Source organism: Pomacea canaliculata, linkage group LG2 (assembly GCF_003073045.1).
Source record: "Pomacea canaliculata isolate SZHN2017 linkage group LG2, ASM307304v1, whole genome shotgun sequence".
Lineage (NCBI taxonomy): Eukaryota > Metazoa > Mollusca > Gastropoda > Architaenioglossa > Ampullariidae > Pomacea > Pomacea canaliculata.
The window spans coordinates 25,761,631-25,779,449 of NC_037591.1; the positions used below are offsets into that span (position 1 = coordinate 25,761,631).

Genomic DNA, 17,819 nt, shown 5'->3' on the forward strand with positions numbered 1-17,819 from the left:
CCGTGTCCTTGTTTGGGTGCGCGTGTTCGTCTGTGTTTGTGTTTATATCCCCTTATCCCTCAAAATAAAGTCATGTCATCTAGAGAGCAGTGGGGCGCGTGGAATGGTGGAGGATGGCACGTTCTGGGTCGTTGGAAGGGGGTCCTTCGTCAACAACAATCATTAAAGGGGAAAAAAGAGGCAAAGCAGGCAAGTCAGCATCTTGTGCCTGGCTGGCAATAAAAGAAATACGATCGTAATAGAAAAAATAACCTCTAGTAACAAACAAGGTGTTTATCAGGATGAATGCAAATTGTATGTGCGACACCAAAACATAACAGACAGACCGGCAAGGTGCAATGCTTGGGGACTACAAGACAGGGCTCAGACGTTATTCTAAACAAGCTATTTACACTAAACCACAAAGTTTTCTTTGTTTCTTATTTTCCCTTTTCAAATTATTTGTTCTGTGGTTTATGCAGATAATAAGCATCCATGGAAGAGACCAGACCATCTAAATCCTCAGAGACTAGTTTAAGTTCACTCGATCTTGCTGGTTATCGTGGTCCTCGGTCAGGTGAAATATGTGATTCGTATTAATAAAGTTTTTATTTTCTCAATCAGCAAGCTAACGGCGTTTCACAAAATAAGATAACAATATAACAAAATGTAACAAAATGCTAAGAGGAATCAGGTAACAAGAATTTAGAGTTTTGTGATTCTGCAGAGAAAGACGAAAATAGAAGTAGCAATAAATGGAACAGGGGGGTGGGTTCGAAAAAGACTGTGTGCATTGTTGTTAGGAGTTAGCTTAGGGAAGAGATGTGTTTTCAGTAAATATTTAAAGGATTTAAAGGTGGATAGTGGAGATAGTTCCCTAGTTTTGCTGCACAGTAACTAAAATTCTTGTGATCTTGTGTTGTCATCACACGAAGAGCGTTGTTGTCTGGCAGTGATGTAGGCGGAAAGAAGTTCAAAGAAACAGTCAGGGCAGGAAGTCAAAATAAAGAATTCTTAACAATATGTCAAATGCGTACAATGCCTGAACTACTGTTTTCTTGTACACAATTTGTTTCATATTGCACTTGTATGGGCCATCAATATATCAGGACTGATCGTAGTCACTTTTCTGCACTAAGAACTGCACTTTTCTGTGCATGTGAAGTGCAGTAGTGGCACTGACCCCTGAGGCTGATAAGCTGTGCAGTCTTTTTGACCTGAGGCAGTCTAGTGAAATGTTTATCTTTTGTTTATAGACCTTTTGTTTAATATTGTACTTGTAACCGTCGTAATATGAGGTATTATTGTTGTTACTTTTCTGCACCGAGCCCCAAGGCTGAGAGGCTGGGCAAAGTGACCTGAGGCAGACTGATGAACGGACACCGACCTTGCTTGATGACAGATAACTTTTGTAATCTCTTCTCGCTGCAGTGTGGCTAACCGCCCTTTCGTGACTTTCCTACTTAGGTTTTCCGTATGATCATTTACCCTAGCATTCATGAGTAATACAATGCATTCACAAAACTAGATCATGCATCAAGTACATCTCATCGGGTCAAGATAACCTTGTCATTATGAACCTCTTTCGTGGATAGTAAGGATGCTAGAAACAAACAATTGCCAGCAAACACAGATTTAAAGCCATTTTCCCACATTTTATTGTTTGTTCGTATTACATATTACTTACCATAGTACAGATGCACAGACATTTTTTTTTTATCCATCTCGAACTCCTGAGAATTATCCTTCCAATGTAAGACCACCGATGTGAAGGCAGTCCTACTGCATGGTTCTGAAACCTGGAGAGTGACAAACACCATCAACAACAAGCTACAGACGTTTACCAACCGATGCCTACGCCACATTATAGGAAAAGATCTCCTACAGAAGTCTATGAAAAATAACCTATCAAAATGCTTTTAGCCAAGACACAAAAGCTCAAATGGGGCTGGATAGGACACACTCTGCACAAACCAGCTGACACCATTGCATTGCAGGTACTTGACTGAAATTCCTAAGGGAAGAAGAGAGTTGGGAGGCTTGGAAAACAAAGACAACTTGGAAAAGAACAGGAGAGAGCGAAGCAAAGGACATCTGCACCACATGGGTCCAACTGATGGAGGGGGGGGGAGGTGCCCTAAGCTGGGTCCGCTGGCGACGTGTTGTTGCGGCCCTATGCTCCGCGAGGAGTAACAAGGAATAAACATTGAGCTATAATGAAAAACGTCTTGACAACTTACCTTCCATCAAATATACATTAAAAATAGCAATTTACGATCCATAAATAAAACGCTGATAGCTTACATTTTATCAAATAAAAATGCAATGCTGGAAATTAACCATCACATAAAAAAATTGCCGCACAAACTCGCATTTAAAATATATTTGTCTTTTAGTAACAATATTACACATGGGAAAATTAACTCAGATGCGCTCACTTAGTAACAGAGATTCATTAATAATACAACTTAGACTGAAATGACCGTGCTTGATGCCGATAAAATTTTATCTGGAAAAGATTTACTTACCAGTATGTTTGGTCAATTCGGTTTGGACCTTTTATTTTTTGAACTTCAGTGGAAGATTTTGCTTGATCATCTTCGAGTTCTAAATAAAGTTTAAATCTGTAGGTCTGTGTTCCAAAATCAGCTGTTTTATTTTCTGGGCAAAACACCGCTTCTTCACAACGACAGATGACTTGACATGCACAAATTTGCTGAACTGTGCCATACTCGCTGTCAGAAATACTTTTTACACGTAAGGGAGCTCTTCTGTGTAATGGTATTCATTCTTCTGGTTTCTTAGTGGCAGGTGAGCATGCCGTGTTTAAAAGGCTTGTATCTTAAAAATGAAGCATAATAATAATGTATTTTGTAAATTTTTATATCTAAATGAGCTCCACCCGATCATGAAGAAAAAATATGACCCTCGGGTTAGCCTTTAAACTTACGCTGAAGAGCAATAAATAGCATGGACTAATGTGGCCTTACCTTGGTCTTAGATTGTCACAAATAAATCACGTGTATTCTCTGCTTGAGGGACAGATGGAGCCAAAGATTAAAAAAAACTTTTGCTAAAGAGTTGAAAATGGCACTGTTTGTGCCAAAAAATCCTTTTTGTAAAAAAAGTAGCTATTGTTTCTTCTCATTTTTCTAACAGTCATTTTCATTGGTCACAACTGAGTTCTTTGTAGTCTACCCTGAGAGGACAAAGGAGAAGCCTTGACTCTAGGTCTCAGACGGATTTCACAGAGACAGCGAAGATTTTAATGCGGATAAACTATTACTTGTCTATTTTTTGAGGAGTGCCTCCGGCATTCCCATCGTTTCAGCAGGTACTTCATTTGCTCTGATACGAAATGATAGAGTCTGTTATTAGATGTCAATAGGATAAATCACAGACAAGCAGGCAAAAAGACTTGAAGGAAAGGATGAACTACTCTGACAATGTTTTAGATGTCGAGGCATCACCATTAATTTCTTTTTGTGCATAACGCAGAATCTCCAGCCCTACCTGCATCAAAAGTCTTAATCAGATGCACACAATGTGATTTGCTATCGGGGGTTTTGGTGTATTGTTTTCTAGAACCTTTTGCGTATTCCACTAGTTGTTTGCTACATTTCTTCACCCTGGGCTTATCATAGCACGTGAAGTTTTTGTGATCACGCGTGTCAAACAAGTGACCACAGAAAAAAAGATTCTCTTCTGTATCTATATAACTCTCATTCCTTTACATCAGAACCACTGTGAAGACCACCTCTATATTGGTGTTACCAAGACAAACAGTATTATTATGGTGCTGAATGTATCTCAGCTCATTTCCTTGCCTGGCCTTGCTTTGCCCTGGCTTCTCGCGGTAACAGGCTTATTTTTGTATCTTCTCTACAAATATTTTGCACCTGAGAAAAAGCCTGTACCTCCAGGGCCATCAGGTGTTATGATATTTTTTGATATTCTAAAAGCGGTCAAAGGAGGAACTTTGCATTTGCTGGCTGAGAAGTTGGCCAGACAGTATGGAGAGATCGTCATGTGCAGGACCATCATCGGCAACTTTTGTTTCCTCAACTCGGCGAGACTTGTCAGACAGGTGTTTACCGACAAGGGGACAGAACTCGTCACCAATGATCGACCCAGAACGTTCACTGGCGCTAGTGTAATGTTCAATTCTCAGGATGTCTCTCTTAGTGACACAGTCACCAATCCGAACTGGCTTAAGATGAGAAAGCTCTTGCATTCCACTATAAAGGTGAGAGATTTCTACAGGAGTTCAACATTTAATACCTAAGCGATTATTGCGATTCAGAGATATTAAAAATAATAATTTCAAGTATAACAGAGAGCTGTACTTATGTGGAAAGTATCTTTGTGTCCATGTATTCAGCCTTGTATCACAGGTATGTTTGTATCTTATCGTATTGCCGCAGACGTTACTCGACCTAAATTCTTACTGAAACACACTGCAGCTTTTTTATTATTTTTTTCTTTCTATATTTTAACAGTAAAGATCTAAAATTATAATGACGCATCGTTTTGAGAAGAAAAATCAAGTTAAACATCTATTACAAATGACAGTTTTATCACAAAAATGGTATGCTCCTAATTTTTTTTTTTGGGGGGGAAGGGGGGGGGTTGTCATCGGCATTTTCTTTCTTCTTGACAGGTCGACCTGGAAAGCAATGAGAAAATGTACATTAACTTAAAACAGTTACAATTCTAGATTATCTCCTTCAAGTATTTATAATCACTACAGAGCTCTGGAATTTCGTCTTCATTGTTTTCCGGACCGACCTCGATTAGAGCCAATGAAAGATCAATTAATATTTACGAATTAGCCGGTTAACATAACTAAACTATACAATGTCTCCATACTATTCTTTCGTCTAAACATAAAATGGAAAAGTATATTCCTTAACAAACTGTAAGACTGTGAGTGTCTGTCACAGAAGCTCATATGCGCGCCCAACACTCACGCCGTCGCCCGGACATCAGCGAGTTCTTTTCGTCCTAAACAAAGACAACTCTATCTCTCTCAGGCCTTGTCTAAGTTTTGATTATAAAAACAAATGTTACAGTACTCGATGCATAAAAGTAAAAGAAACAATATCTCAATTGATTTATAGCCAAAAGTTACTTCTTCAAATTAAGTAATAATTCTAATTATGGATATTGTACTAAAAGAAATTTTCTTTCAGTCAATAGTCAGTCGGACATGGAGAATAATAGGAATTATAGTTCGGGATGTACTCACAATGTCATTGTTAAACACCGCTAACACTCTGGACTCATGACACACCTAGTTGCAATGGTCTGAACGGTCTGTTTTAACATGTTTACAGTTTTGTTATTTTCTTCATATTTAGTTCTACGGAAGCGGCGTGGAGAAGTTTGAAAAAGTTATGCAGACAGAGTTATGCCGCTTAACGGAGATGTTGCATACAAAAATAAAAACGAATGGAGGAGACTATCCTGGACAGTTAGGAGGATATTGTGAAGTAGAGCTGGAACACATGATTTCCACTTCCATTCAGCGTGCCTTATCTATTCTGGTATGTCTTATTTTGGCCATCTTTAATTAGATAATTTTATTCAGATCACACGCTTATATACATACATGTATAAGATAATTGAAAGTTACCCTTGGATAGCACTACAACAGTGAGTTTTTCCGTCCAACAGATCACGGGAGAAGAACAAAGCCCAGATTCTAAAGTTCCACAAATGATTGGAGATTTCGCGGTGAACATTCAGAGAATCCTGTCGCCTACTATTGAGTCCGTTTTGGTTACCTTCCCATTCCTGCGGTTTCTCCCTGGAACCTGCTACAAGGAGCTGTGTGGAAACACCCTCAAGTACCGGGACATGCTCATAGAAGAAGTCTTTACCAAAGGAAAGGTTGTTCTTGGACTCCTTTTCTTTATGTTATTGAAATCGTATAAGTTTAAAATAAAGTATGAAAACATGTATTTCAGATACGTTGTACTAAACACTTCGGGTTTACATAAAATAGTCCATCTTGTCCTTCACAGATGATATATTACAATTCTTTTCCGTCGTACAAGTGATATTGTAGATACCTTTTTAATGTATCAGAAACGGTATATTTATATCAAAGAACTCTAATACCAGTAGTTTCTAGTATGATTACCTAATTATTGTGACACCGTTTGCTGTTAATCAGTAAAGGTAATCGTGAATATTATATAATGAGTAATTTACAGACTAAACCTAGCATTGAAAATCTTTAAAAAATTGTTTTGTTTCTATTATTTCTTTAACTATTATCCAAGCTATTAACGTGTTTATGGGGGATGTTGTGAAGGCAAAGCACGTGCCTGGTGAGCCGAAGGGAATGGTTGGCTCGCTGCTGGAAGCACAGATGAGTAACGACTGGCTTAAAGACGACCACATCCGGACTTTGCTTCTAGACATTATTATCGCTGGTATGACTACACAAAATGTATTACTATTTTCATACGTTATAGACTTGTGTTCTTGTCTAGTCCTGTAGTCAGCCTGTACTTTTTGTGGACAAGAATATGCAATGGCCTTTGAGGACTTCCTTAATATAATGTAAAAAAAGCTGTTTATTGAAATTGGGAATTCCATTTAATGCTTCTACGTTCTTACGTGCCTTTTTTCTTTTAAATGGAAATTACTGAATGTAATACAATGTTACAATAGTAATCCCAATGAATAAGTTATGTTGAACGTGTATCGGTGAAAACAGTAAAAGTTAAAGTAGAACTGGTTTATGAAAAGAATAAGTGATGTCTATTTCCCAAACAAGCATATTTGATTTTTTATAGCAAAAAAAAAAAACAAAACAAAAAAACAAACAAACAAAAAAAAAACTAAACAAACAAAAAAAAAAAAAACAAACAAACAAGACTATACCTATACAACGTAACTATATAAAGTGGGTTTTCGCGCACAAATTTTACTGGGAAAAATCGAAATTTTACAAGTATAAGTATAATTTCATAGTTTTAAATACTAACAGGAACCGGATAAAAGTAAAAGGAAAAAATTATGCGTCAACCTCACAGGGAAAAGATGTATTTCATATACATATTTTCATTATATATATTTTTTTCTATATTTAATGCACAGTTCAAGTATGTTATACTATTCTTTAATTTGCGCTCTTGTTTGTTATACTATTTATTCTTAATGCCTCTAATTAGTTATAGATAAATGTTTTGCATTTTGACGAGTATTCCCAAACTTTCTGCCATATCGGTAATTCATGTATAAGAATTATAGAAACAGACTGAAACTATTCAGTCTACTTTCAAGGAAGAAAATGAAGTAAGAAATCACTTAGGTTCATTCTCCTTAACATAAAATAATTATTAAAATCCACCCCTGGAGCAACTTTGAGTTTATAACTTTTCATAATGCAGTTAGATAATAATAGTGTTAAGTCAGCCATTTGTAATTTTCAGCGTTCATTACTTCCAACGAGTTGCTCAAGTCGTTGTTCCTGCACATGGTACACTATCCTCAAGTCATGAGGAAGATTCAGCAAGAGATAGACAGCGTCCTTGGAGACAGAGCACCATCACTTGACGACAGAAGAAGCTTACATTTTACGGAGGCAGTCGTCTTGGAAGTGATCAGAAGCACTTCCAGCGTCCCTTTGGGTGTGTGGCACGAGACAAGAGAGGACATTGTTACTGATGGCTACTGCATTCCCAGGGGAACTGTGGTGAGATGACAGGCTCGTGGACAGGCAAAAAATAAAAAAGAAAGATTATTTCTTAACACTTGTTACCCTAAATTACTCGCATGTAAACGACTCGTTGGTTCTATGAGCCTGCATGCGAACTAGAAAAGATGTAAATCTATAGAATAGTATATTCCAGCGTTAAAAGTTTGCTTTTCTCTGAATAAAGCTGTCAGGAAAATTTAGATGCAACTTAAAAATGATGAGCTCGCTTAACCATGTGACCTAGACCGTAATACACACTCTCAACTGAACTTTCCACAGCTGTTTGAGAACATTTGGTGGATGAATAGGGATTCAACAGCATGGAAGGAGGACCCTGAGGTATTTCGTCCTGAGCGTTTCCTTGATGACGAGGGTCAGTTGCTGTCCCCTACAGAATCCACACGATGGAGGTAGCGTGCTTCTGTGATGTCTCCCCAATCATAAGTATTGCGATCCTATATTTTATTACTAAAAATAACTTCAGTACATATCATACTACTGGTGAAAAGATGTTTAATATTTTACGTACAACATCAAATGTTTTCGTAAACTTGATATTTTATTCAGATTTCTTCCCTTTGGCATTGGAAAGCGCAGCTGTCCTGGGGAGAGTTTCGCGCGCTCGCGTGCCTTCCTCTACGTCACAACGCTCTTACAGCAGTTCGACTTCCTCCCGCCTGTCAACCATGACTTGCTTCCCCTCAGACAAGATTCTTGGGCAGAAGGCATCGTCCTGGAGTTAAAACCATGCCAAGTGTCAATAAAGAGGAGGTCACAGCAATGACAGACGAGCTAGCTATAAGCATAAATTTCGGTTAAAGGAGAATTATCAGAAAACGTCACCATCGACTGGAACTAACACTTCTAAATTGTCACATCAATAATTTGAAGTATTGAGGCTGTTTGTACTTACTACAGTTAAGACTATATACTCAGTTTGAAAGACCTTACACATTTCAAATTCAAACGCGTACATAAGTCTAAAAGCCAAAGATTGCTCGAGGATGATGAACTGTTGGTTCGTTAACACCGTCTGTGTCGTGTTCCTCTGTTTTCGCTTCGTTTTGAGAAATTGAAGATTATTTTAAATAGCTTAAAATTTGACGATTGTTACTTTTTACATTTAGTAAGGGGTTATGATATTATCAGATATTCTCAGAGGAAAGTATTCTACAGGTAGTGGATCACTTTCACAAGGATGAGCCCATAGATCATGATCACTGGATAGTTCCATGGAATTTGCTTAGAATTCGCCTAACATCTAAATCTCTTAAATTTAAAACGATGTATTGTGCATGTATATATACACTTCACGTTTATCAAGAAAAAGGTAAATGTAGTCCTACCACCTTAAAATGGTAGGCCACAACAGTAATTAGTAAAAAAGTTCATCACTCAAATTTTGTAAATTTTTTTAGACGAAGAAGATGTCAGATTCCTCACTTAGCAGGAATTCCGCTTTGCTCGTCTTGCTGACTGCTGATCACCTACAACATCAAGCACCCAACGCACAGTTGAGTCAAATGTGAGGACATATCATTATGGGGCGCCAAAAAATTCATTCTACAAGTATACAATGGAATTGTATAGCCACAATGCATTCTGTAGCTACAGAAAGGAATTGTCTATATGAAATGAATTGGATAGGAACTTCTAAATTCAATATATATGAAATACGTTGGCTTTTACCGAGTTTTTCTCTCTCTAGTTATAGATTGCATTCTATAAGTATAGAATGGATTGTATAGCTATACATGTAGAATGAATTTTTCAGACGTGGAATTTTCTTTAATTTACTCTCTATAGCTGTACAATGCATTTTATACTTTTATAATTCATTCTATAGCTATAAAATTCCTTCTATAAGTATATAATGCATTCTATATTTATACAATTGAATTCTATTCGTTCAATTCTATTTCGATCCTAATAATAATTTTCTTGGTTACACTAAATTGCCTTCACTTGATAATTGGGAACGTACGCAGGGGACTTGTATTATTGTGCTCTCATTGCTAGCAATTTAATTAGTGTAGGTGTTTCGCGTACACGTACATGTCGGGGCGGGGAGCAGAGACATCGAGTGTCAATACGCCCGAGGGCAGCGACGATTACGACACCTTTGTCCGTCTTGCCTACCCTGTCCCCGAAGTTCACGACAGCTAGTTCATGAAACCACCCCTGCGTTCAAGACAGACACAGCTGTCTTGGCATCTGTACACTCGGTACTCACTTCATGTATACCTCCTTCGAGTTGTAAAGTTCGTTTCCCTCGGGTGCTCACTCACGCCTGAGAGACTCTGTGAAACCCTTCGCTCGCCGTGGGCGCCTGTTAAAATGGCGGCTGCCAGCGAAGCAGAGAATGTAATTTTGTTGATGGACATATTTGACAGTGACGACGAAGTAATAAAAGCAATCTATTGCAGCGCCAAACAATATAAACTTTTAGTTGCATTCATTTGTGAACTAAAGATGAAAAAGTCCATGAGAATTAAAGATTACGTGGAAAGAACAACGCGGTAGTCTGCTATTTTCTGTATGACCATGAGAAAATTAGAGGAATAGAAAAACAAAATAAAATTCAATTTCTGCCTGTCACCTAAGAAAGTCTATTTCAGATATGGATTCTTTTAGAAAAGGTCTGTGACGATATTGCGATAGGTTATTATCATGAGATCTTAACACCGGTACCTGACCCCGTACCTATGATCGACTTGTCGCAGCTACACGCGGGGAGGGGAAACAGAGGATGGAGGGATGCGATACGATCACCTGCCTGCGAAGTAGAGCGTGACTGAGGAGAAAAAGCTCGATGTATGCGTCACTATCACCACCCAGATTTCATGCCCTCTCTCAACTTTCGTCAGTCTAGGATCGCATTACACTTCCCTCCTGTTCGTCTGACTTCCCTAATGGGGCCCATCAAATGCCACTGCTCTTGCAGGCTGGGTATGTGTCCCAATTTTATGACTCCAATAAGCTGTATGCTGGGAAACGCTTATAATATCGACACTCACACGCTGACATAAGCATATCGCGTAAAAATAAACGACGAGTAGACTGACTTTCTGTTGTTGTGGTCCCGATTCGAAGTTTCAAGGTGGAAGGCAAATTCATCTACCATCTCTAGAAAGACATGACGATGAAATCTGAACTTTTGATACACACTTCTATGTCGTCGTATATATCTATCCCAAAATACTTATTTATTTGAAGATTCGCCGTGAATATCTTCTACACACCTACAGGCCTGACGACAGGGGGGGACAGGGGGGTCTGGTGTACCCGGGCCCGCGGCTGTCAAGGGGGCCCGGCCTTGGTCAGTGGATTTTTTTCTTCTTCTTCTCCTTTTCTTTTTCTTTTAAAGAAAGGTCTAAGGACAGAACACCCAAGCATTACACATGCAGAAGTTGAGTTTGAGTGTAGATATTGAGATTCGAATTGTAAACATACATTATATACTGGGAAAATAATTTACGATTACAAGTACAAGGGGCCCGGAGAGGTCTGTCCCGGGGCCCGGGCTGGCTCTCGGCGGCCCTGCACACCTAAACTCTACAACCATGGCGGCCATCTTTGCGCCTGTGGCTTACCACCTGTACACTAGGTACGCGTGCGCTCACAGGTACGTGCTCTCCGGAACGTCCATACCGTCGTAGACTTAGCGTTGCGGAACGAAGGGCAGGATGGGTGCAGCTCTTGTCCTCACTCGTGACAAACGATAAGCCCTTGGAAATGCGTCACCGACATATAAAACTCTGACATAAGAGTACTGTGAAGGCCAACTCTACTTCACTGTTGGCAAGACAAGCTGCACCAATATGTTGCTATCTCATCTCATTTCCTTGCTTGGATCTGCATTGCCCTGGCTTCTCGCGGTAACAGGCTTATTTTTGTATATTCTCTACAAATATTTTGCATCTGAGAAAAAACCTGTACCTCCAGGCCCATCAGGTATCACGCTGTTCTTCGACATTTTGAAATCGATAAAAGGAGGAACTCTACATTTACTGGGGGAGAAGTGGGCCAGACAGTATGGAGACATCGTCATGTGCAGGACCATCATCGGCAACTTGTGTTTCCTCAACTCGGCGAGACTTGTCAGACAGGTGTTTACCGACAAGGGAACAGAAAATGTCACCAACGACCGACCCAAAATGTTCATGGCCGCTCAAGTGGTGTACAGTTTTAAGGACGTTGGCTTCAGTGACCAAGTCAATAATGTCTACTGGAACAAAATGAGAAAGCTCTTGCATTCCACTGTAATGGTGAGCGTGTTATATTTTAAAGAAGTAGATAAACTTTCTACAAGAGTTAAAAGCTTCGAGTCTAATTTTTCTTTCTCTCTTCACGGCCCACTGATTACAGTTTCTAGTACGTCGTCCGTGACCTGTTAAATTCGCTACGTGGGGTTTCAACGAGGTCACATTCCTTTGTGCGCAAGGAAATTCACCAATTTAAAAAAATCATTAAAAAATAACTGTAAGAGATAGAAAAAAAATTAAACTAATAATAAGAGATCAAGCTGTGTGAAACAAAAGTGTTTACATCTGAATCCTGCATGAATAGTCACTTATTAGGTAATCCAAAGCAAATCAAGTAGGTGTAATTGAATTTTTTAAAAATTTCACACAGGGTTGCACAGGATATATCATGCTAGCACAAGTCACACCTCTAGGAATCACACTTTGATAACCGCATATAAACTTAAAATGAATAAACATTGTTCTTGTCAAAAATAAAAATCAGATTGATGCATTTAATAATATTATTATCGGTAAGCTAAGAAGGTACAGAGCTGCGCGAAAACAATTCACTGAGGAGCACTGAGTGAATGCGAAGCAAATTTTCACCGGTGTTTTAAAAAAATTATGTCTGTTAAATAAAGACAAATATATGTAATACGCCGTTTAAAAAAAGCATTCAAAAGAGGTATCATTGGTTTAACATTAAAGTAATTGTTAGCAAACTTGAAAACTATCACTACCTGTAAAAATAAACAGGTGCAAGAATAATTAAAATACTAAAATATTTTCCTTGCTTCGTCCCGCTCGATATTTCGGCGAAGAAAGAATCAAATGTTTGATGAGGCACTTTTTACAGGTGACATGTAATGATAGCAAAACATTCTACAGATAATCGACGATATCGTGTTTATATTTTTATTTGAAAAGTATTAAATATGCATCGACTGCTGCTTGTAACTTAACCACGATTCCAAAATCTTTCTCAGTGTCTCAAACAGGAGGAATTTCATAGTCCGAGCTTTTTTCAAATAGTGCTGTCCTATAAAGAGATGATTGTGAATTAGTTCACGTTATTCAAAATGTGCGCTAAACTCGATACTTTTGTTCACTAATATCGAGAATCACTAAATGGTGTGTTTTTAGTATTTTCAAATTATTATGTTATTTTTCTGTATATTTAGTTTTATGGAAGCGGCGTGGAAAGGTTTGAAAACATCATGCAGACAGAGTTGAGTCGCCAAACGAAGATTTTGCAGGCTACAATAACAACGAATGGAGGAACGCATCTTGGACTGTCAGGAGGATATTGTGAAGTAGAGCTGGGACAACTGATTTCTACATCTCTTCAGCGTTCCTTAGCTATTCTGGTATGTAATGTTTGCGCATATCTTAAAAAGTGCCAGAAAAATACTTTGTCACTGTCCTGTTTTAATATTTCTTGCTATAGACGAGCCAATTTAAAATGTCAGATCATGTCATGCTGTCTCTCACACCAAACGTTTATACACACATAGACAAATTATCTTAACTAATATTTCATTTGGGTTTTTTTTCTCTCCGTCTAACAGATCACGGGAGAAGAGCAAAGCCCAGATTCTAAAGTTCCACAAATGGTCGGAAATTTCGGAATAAATTTACAGAAAATGATGTCGCCAACTGTTGATTCTGTTCTGTCCATTTTCCCATTCCTGCGGTTTCTCCCTGGAACCTACTACAAGGAGCTGTGTGGAAAAACCTTCAAGAGCCGGGACGTGATCATGGAAGAAGTCTTCACCAAAGGAAAGGTTGTTCTTGTACTCCTGTTTCCTTCTACTCTCACCAACTTTATGACAACGTGCATTTAAATACAGCTTGTATTAAAAAGGCTGTACACAAATATTTCACATCGCTATCAAAATAAACTCGCATGTGCTCCATAACTGTATGAATCAAATGTTGTTTACGTTTTAGAACTAAAGACTTAAATGAAAATCCCAGTTTTAAAAAATAATACATTTTTGTACCCAATCTCTAAATATTTAGCTTATGGTAACAGCTTTCTGATTTAATCAGTTACTTTTACTGAAAAATTTATAAAAATATCGAACTGATTTACAACCGAAACAATCGCTGTAAAGTTCTTTGGGGTTTTGTCTGTAATTACGATTTAATTTAATTTGTGAAGGCAAAGCACGTGCCTGGTGATCCGAAGGGAATGGTTGGCTCGTTGGTAGAAGCACAGCTGAAAAACAACAACGACTGGCTTACAGATGACCACATACGAGGAATGCTTCTCAATATTATTTCCGCTGGTATGATTACACAAAATGTATTACTCTTTTCAAACTTTATTGACTTCTGTTCTCGTGTTTCCTTTCTGGCTGCAGGTCGTCTGTACTTTTCATTAACTATGTCGAGGGCATATTATTGTCTTTGGAGTACTAGAAAAAAATTTCCTAAATATCATAGTTGAAAATAAAAAGATGATTGCCACATTTTCACCAGCCTCCACATTTTAAGGTAAAAATCAGTTTAATTTTATCTGGTTTTATAAACAGATCATAAATGTGTATTTGACCAGAATAAATGTGTGCATGTGTAGGGGTGTGTGTGTGAGAGAGTGAGCAAAAGAGAGAGTTTTAAACAGGTAATAAATCTTTGTTTAAAATATTTTCAGTGATAAGTACTCATTTGAGAAAACAGCTTCCAAACATGAAGGTACACACAGCGGTCGGTTCGATACCCGCACTACGCACTTCCACCAGCTATCTGTGGTTTCTCATATGATTATCTAGAAGGATGGGTAAAGGAAATTAGGGAGGAAGTGATCACCATTACACATGCTGACCTCTTGATGACGTAGAGATCACCTCACTCACTTACCAACGTGTGGTCACTAGAGTACTTTTGCAACTTTTTAGAACCCTTTTAACGTTCACAACAACAAATAAAAATATACCTTTACAAACAAAAAGGATATGAAACGGAATATAGGATTTAAAACATTTTTTTAATCTTGAATAAAATTATAGATTTAATATTGCTTAAGTCAGTCATTCACACTTTTCAGCGTTCATTACTTCCACCGAGTTGCTCAAGTCCTTTTTCCTGTACATGGCTCACTATCCTCAAGTCATGAAGAAGATTCAGCACGAGATAGACAGCGTCGTTGGACACAGAGCACCATCCCTTGACGACAGAAGAAGCTTACATTTTACGGAAGCATCCATTTTGGAAGTCCTCAGAATCACTTCCAACATCCCTTTGGGTGTGTGGCACGAGGCAAGAGAGGACATTGTTACTGATGGCTACTGCATTCCCAGAGGCACCGTGGTGAGATAACAGAACGGTCCGTAGTATATGACAAGTATATGGCAAACATATTTTTTAAGTGGTTATTTGGAAATGCACACGTGTAGACGACTCGTGGTTTTATGAGTGTGTATACAAGCAAAATAAAAAAAAAATCTGTACCCAAAGAATAGCTTAGCTACCATGCGACCTAGAATGTAATGTAATATATGTAGAGGCTATAATTCATTTAAAAGCAGGTCATGCTGATAACCTTTCCTTTTTTAACCTGGTACCCCGTTTGAGGTGAATTCACCTTCCCTATGCATAGCTCAACACAGATTGGGGTCATTGACTCGACAGGCCTGTAAGTGGTTTACAGAGTAGATAATAATTTCCATCTGGACGTTTAGCGTCCGGGATTAATTTTAAGACAACGTGACTTCACGTAATAATAATAGTCATTGCAGAATAATATAACTACTTTTATATCATACATTTATTCGATTAAATACATTGATATCGAGCAAAATCTCATTTTAGTTTGTTGGCTTTGTTCAGTTGATCCCAGTAAATTAAAGACTTTACTCAGCCTTTAGAAAGGTCAGTCTTAATGTCATCACATAGCCGCGTTTTTGTTGAAGCTTACACATTTCTCACACTCTGAACTAAATTTTCCACAGCTGTTTCAAAACATTTATTGGATGAATAAGGACCCAGCAACATGGGCGGACCCCGAGGTATTTCGACCAGAACGTTTCCTTGACGACGAGGGTCAGCTGTTGCCCGCTACTCATCCCTTGAGAATGAGGTAGTGCGAGAGACAACGTAGTTACAGACCATGAGTTTACCACAGTCCGCTGAGACCTTGGGTAACGATGAAAACGTTTCTCAAAACAAGTAAAAGCGTCGACACAAGTAGAAAAAAATTATGTCAGAGTGTGTTTTGTGGAGTGTGTTTTAACGCTTAGTTGTAAATTAAGTTTTGAAATGGAAGGGGTGATAAGCATGCAAACCAGCCAATGAACTCGCACTCGCAACATTTACACACCATTATTAAAATTTTACGTATTTCATCAAATATCTCCGTAAAGTAAGCGATAACGTATCTTTTATTCAGATTTCTTCCCTTTGGCATTGGAAAGCGCAGCTGTCCTGGGGAGAGTTTCGCGCGCTCGAGGGCCTTCCTCTACGTCACAACGCTCTTACAGCAGTTCGACTTCCTCCCACCTGTCAACCATGACTTGCTTCCCATCAGTCCAGATTCGTGGGCAGAGGGCCTCATCTTGCAGCTCAAACCATGCCCCCTGGCGATAAAGAAGAGGTCACAACATCCACGGGACGAGCTATCTGGATGAAGCAAAACCTAGCATTTTATCTTTTGGTCACTGATATCGCCTGTTGTATACTGATATGCATTTGAAATGCTACTGAATGTATACTTTTTATATATACAACGTTAGCCAAGATCCTTAAATACATCCATTTCTATAATCAAAAATACTACTGAATGCTGCTACTTAATAATAACTATAATATTATGCATTTCTGGTTCTCTGACCTCCATAGAAGTGGCATATAAATATAAATATATAATAATAATATAAATATAAATGGAATATAATATAAATGGAACTGTAGCTTTGAAAACACATGAAAATTTGTATTTAGCAAATGCTAAAGCAATCAACAAAAATGGTTTCAGTTAAGAATTCTTTATAGAATTTTACTATTTATCTGTCAGGTTCCCTTTCATAAGAAAGGGTGTTAGTTTCCCAAATGTGTTTTGTGTCTTATTGAAGAAGAACCGATCAGTCTGGAAAGATTTACATTCAGCCATGATCAGTAGCCGTGTATCATCAAGAAATTTTAACTTTTCTGAAAAATTGGTTTTCCTTGATTTGCTGGACTTCGACATGATACTGTTCTCCTCCGATGAGTATAACCAAAGTTCCGCAGATTCCCCATCCATCATTTTATAGATAATAAGAAAAAGAGAGAGAGAGTTGTCTGTTTTACAGACTTGTTTTGTATAGATTTTGAAGTGTTTTTGTAGTCATGGGAACGTACACCGATGCAACATTATTTTATTGTAACGATAGAGAGATCAGACTATAGACGACCCATGCTATCTCAGGCGGCGCTACTCTGTAGCTTGCCCCCACCCCACTTGCGTCCCTTAGGGTAATTCCGCTGCCACCAGCTCGGATACGGTCAACAGACGAGAAGCGTAGTTATCTGGCCTGGATGTCAAAGAAAAGTTCCAAAAAAATAGTCAGGTCAGGAGCCTGCAGAGAAATTAAAACAGCACGGACAGTCTGGACTGGATGCGAGAACGGATGCCAGTGCAGAAAACGAAGGAGAAGAGTCAGTCCTCCATGACTGTGTAACAATGTGTCAAATGCTTACAATTCCCAAATTACTGTTTTGTTTCCCATCTTTTGTTTAATATTGTACTTGTGTCATAAAATTATGAGGAATGATCGTTGTCACTATTATATTTAAGAATATAACAGTGCATCGAGAACTGTATTTTACTTGGCGTGTTACCTGCAGTAGACAGATGGTTACCTGTGCAATCTTTATGACCTGAGGCAGACTAGTGAACGGAC

General features: G+C 38.4%; 2 protein-coding genes across 4 annotated transcripts in view; both read left to right on the top strand.

Moving 5' to 3' along the window:
• The first annotated feature begins 3,747 nt into the window (after positions 1 to 3,747).
• Positions 3,748 to 10,205, top strand: LOC112556697 (vitamin D 25-hydroxylase-like). The gene is made up of 7 exons (XM_025225936.1): positions 3,748 to 4,225; positions 5,340 to 5,525; positions 5,656 to 5,871; positions 6,299 to 6,419; positions 7,425 to 7,687; positions 7,970 to 8,100; positions 8,258 to 10,205. The coding sequence occupies exons 1-7, from the start codon at positions 3,773 to 3,775 to the stop codon at positions 8,472 to 8,474; spliced, it is 1,587 nt and encodes a 528-aa protein (XP_025081721.1). The 5' UTR covers positions 3,748 to 3,772; the 3' UTR covers positions 8,475 to 10,205.
• A 1,164-nt stretch (positions 10,206 to 11,369) lies between these two features.
• LOC112556695 (cytochrome P450 2U1-like) overlaps positions 11,370 to 17,819 on the top strand; it is a 31,627-nt gene continuing 25,177 nt past the window's right edge. Inside the window, exons 1-7 of one of the 3 annotated variants that reach the window (XM_025225931.1) lie at positions 11,380 to 11,958; positions 13,119 to 13,304; positions 13,506 to 13,721; positions 14,102 to 14,228; positions 14,987 to 15,249; positions 15,891 to 16,018; positions 16,328 to 16,690. In XM_025225931.1, coding sequence (XP_025081716.1) covers positions 11,512 to 11,958; positions 13,119 to 13,304; positions 13,506 to 13,721; positions 14,102 to 14,228; positions 14,987 to 15,249; positions 15,891 to 16,018; positions 16,328 to 16,565 — 1,605 coding nt within the window. In that variant the 5' untranslated portion in view covers positions 11,380 to 11,511 and the 3' untranslated portion in view covers positions 16,566 to 16,690. Of the gene's footprint in view, positions 11,959 to 13,118; positions 13,305 to 13,505; positions 13,722 to 14,101; positions 14,229 to 14,986; positions 15,250 to 15,890; positions 16,019 to 16,327; positions 16,691 to 17,819 lie in introns of those variants that run through there. The other 2 variants (XM_025225932.1, XM_025225934.1) reach the window with 2 other exon arrangements.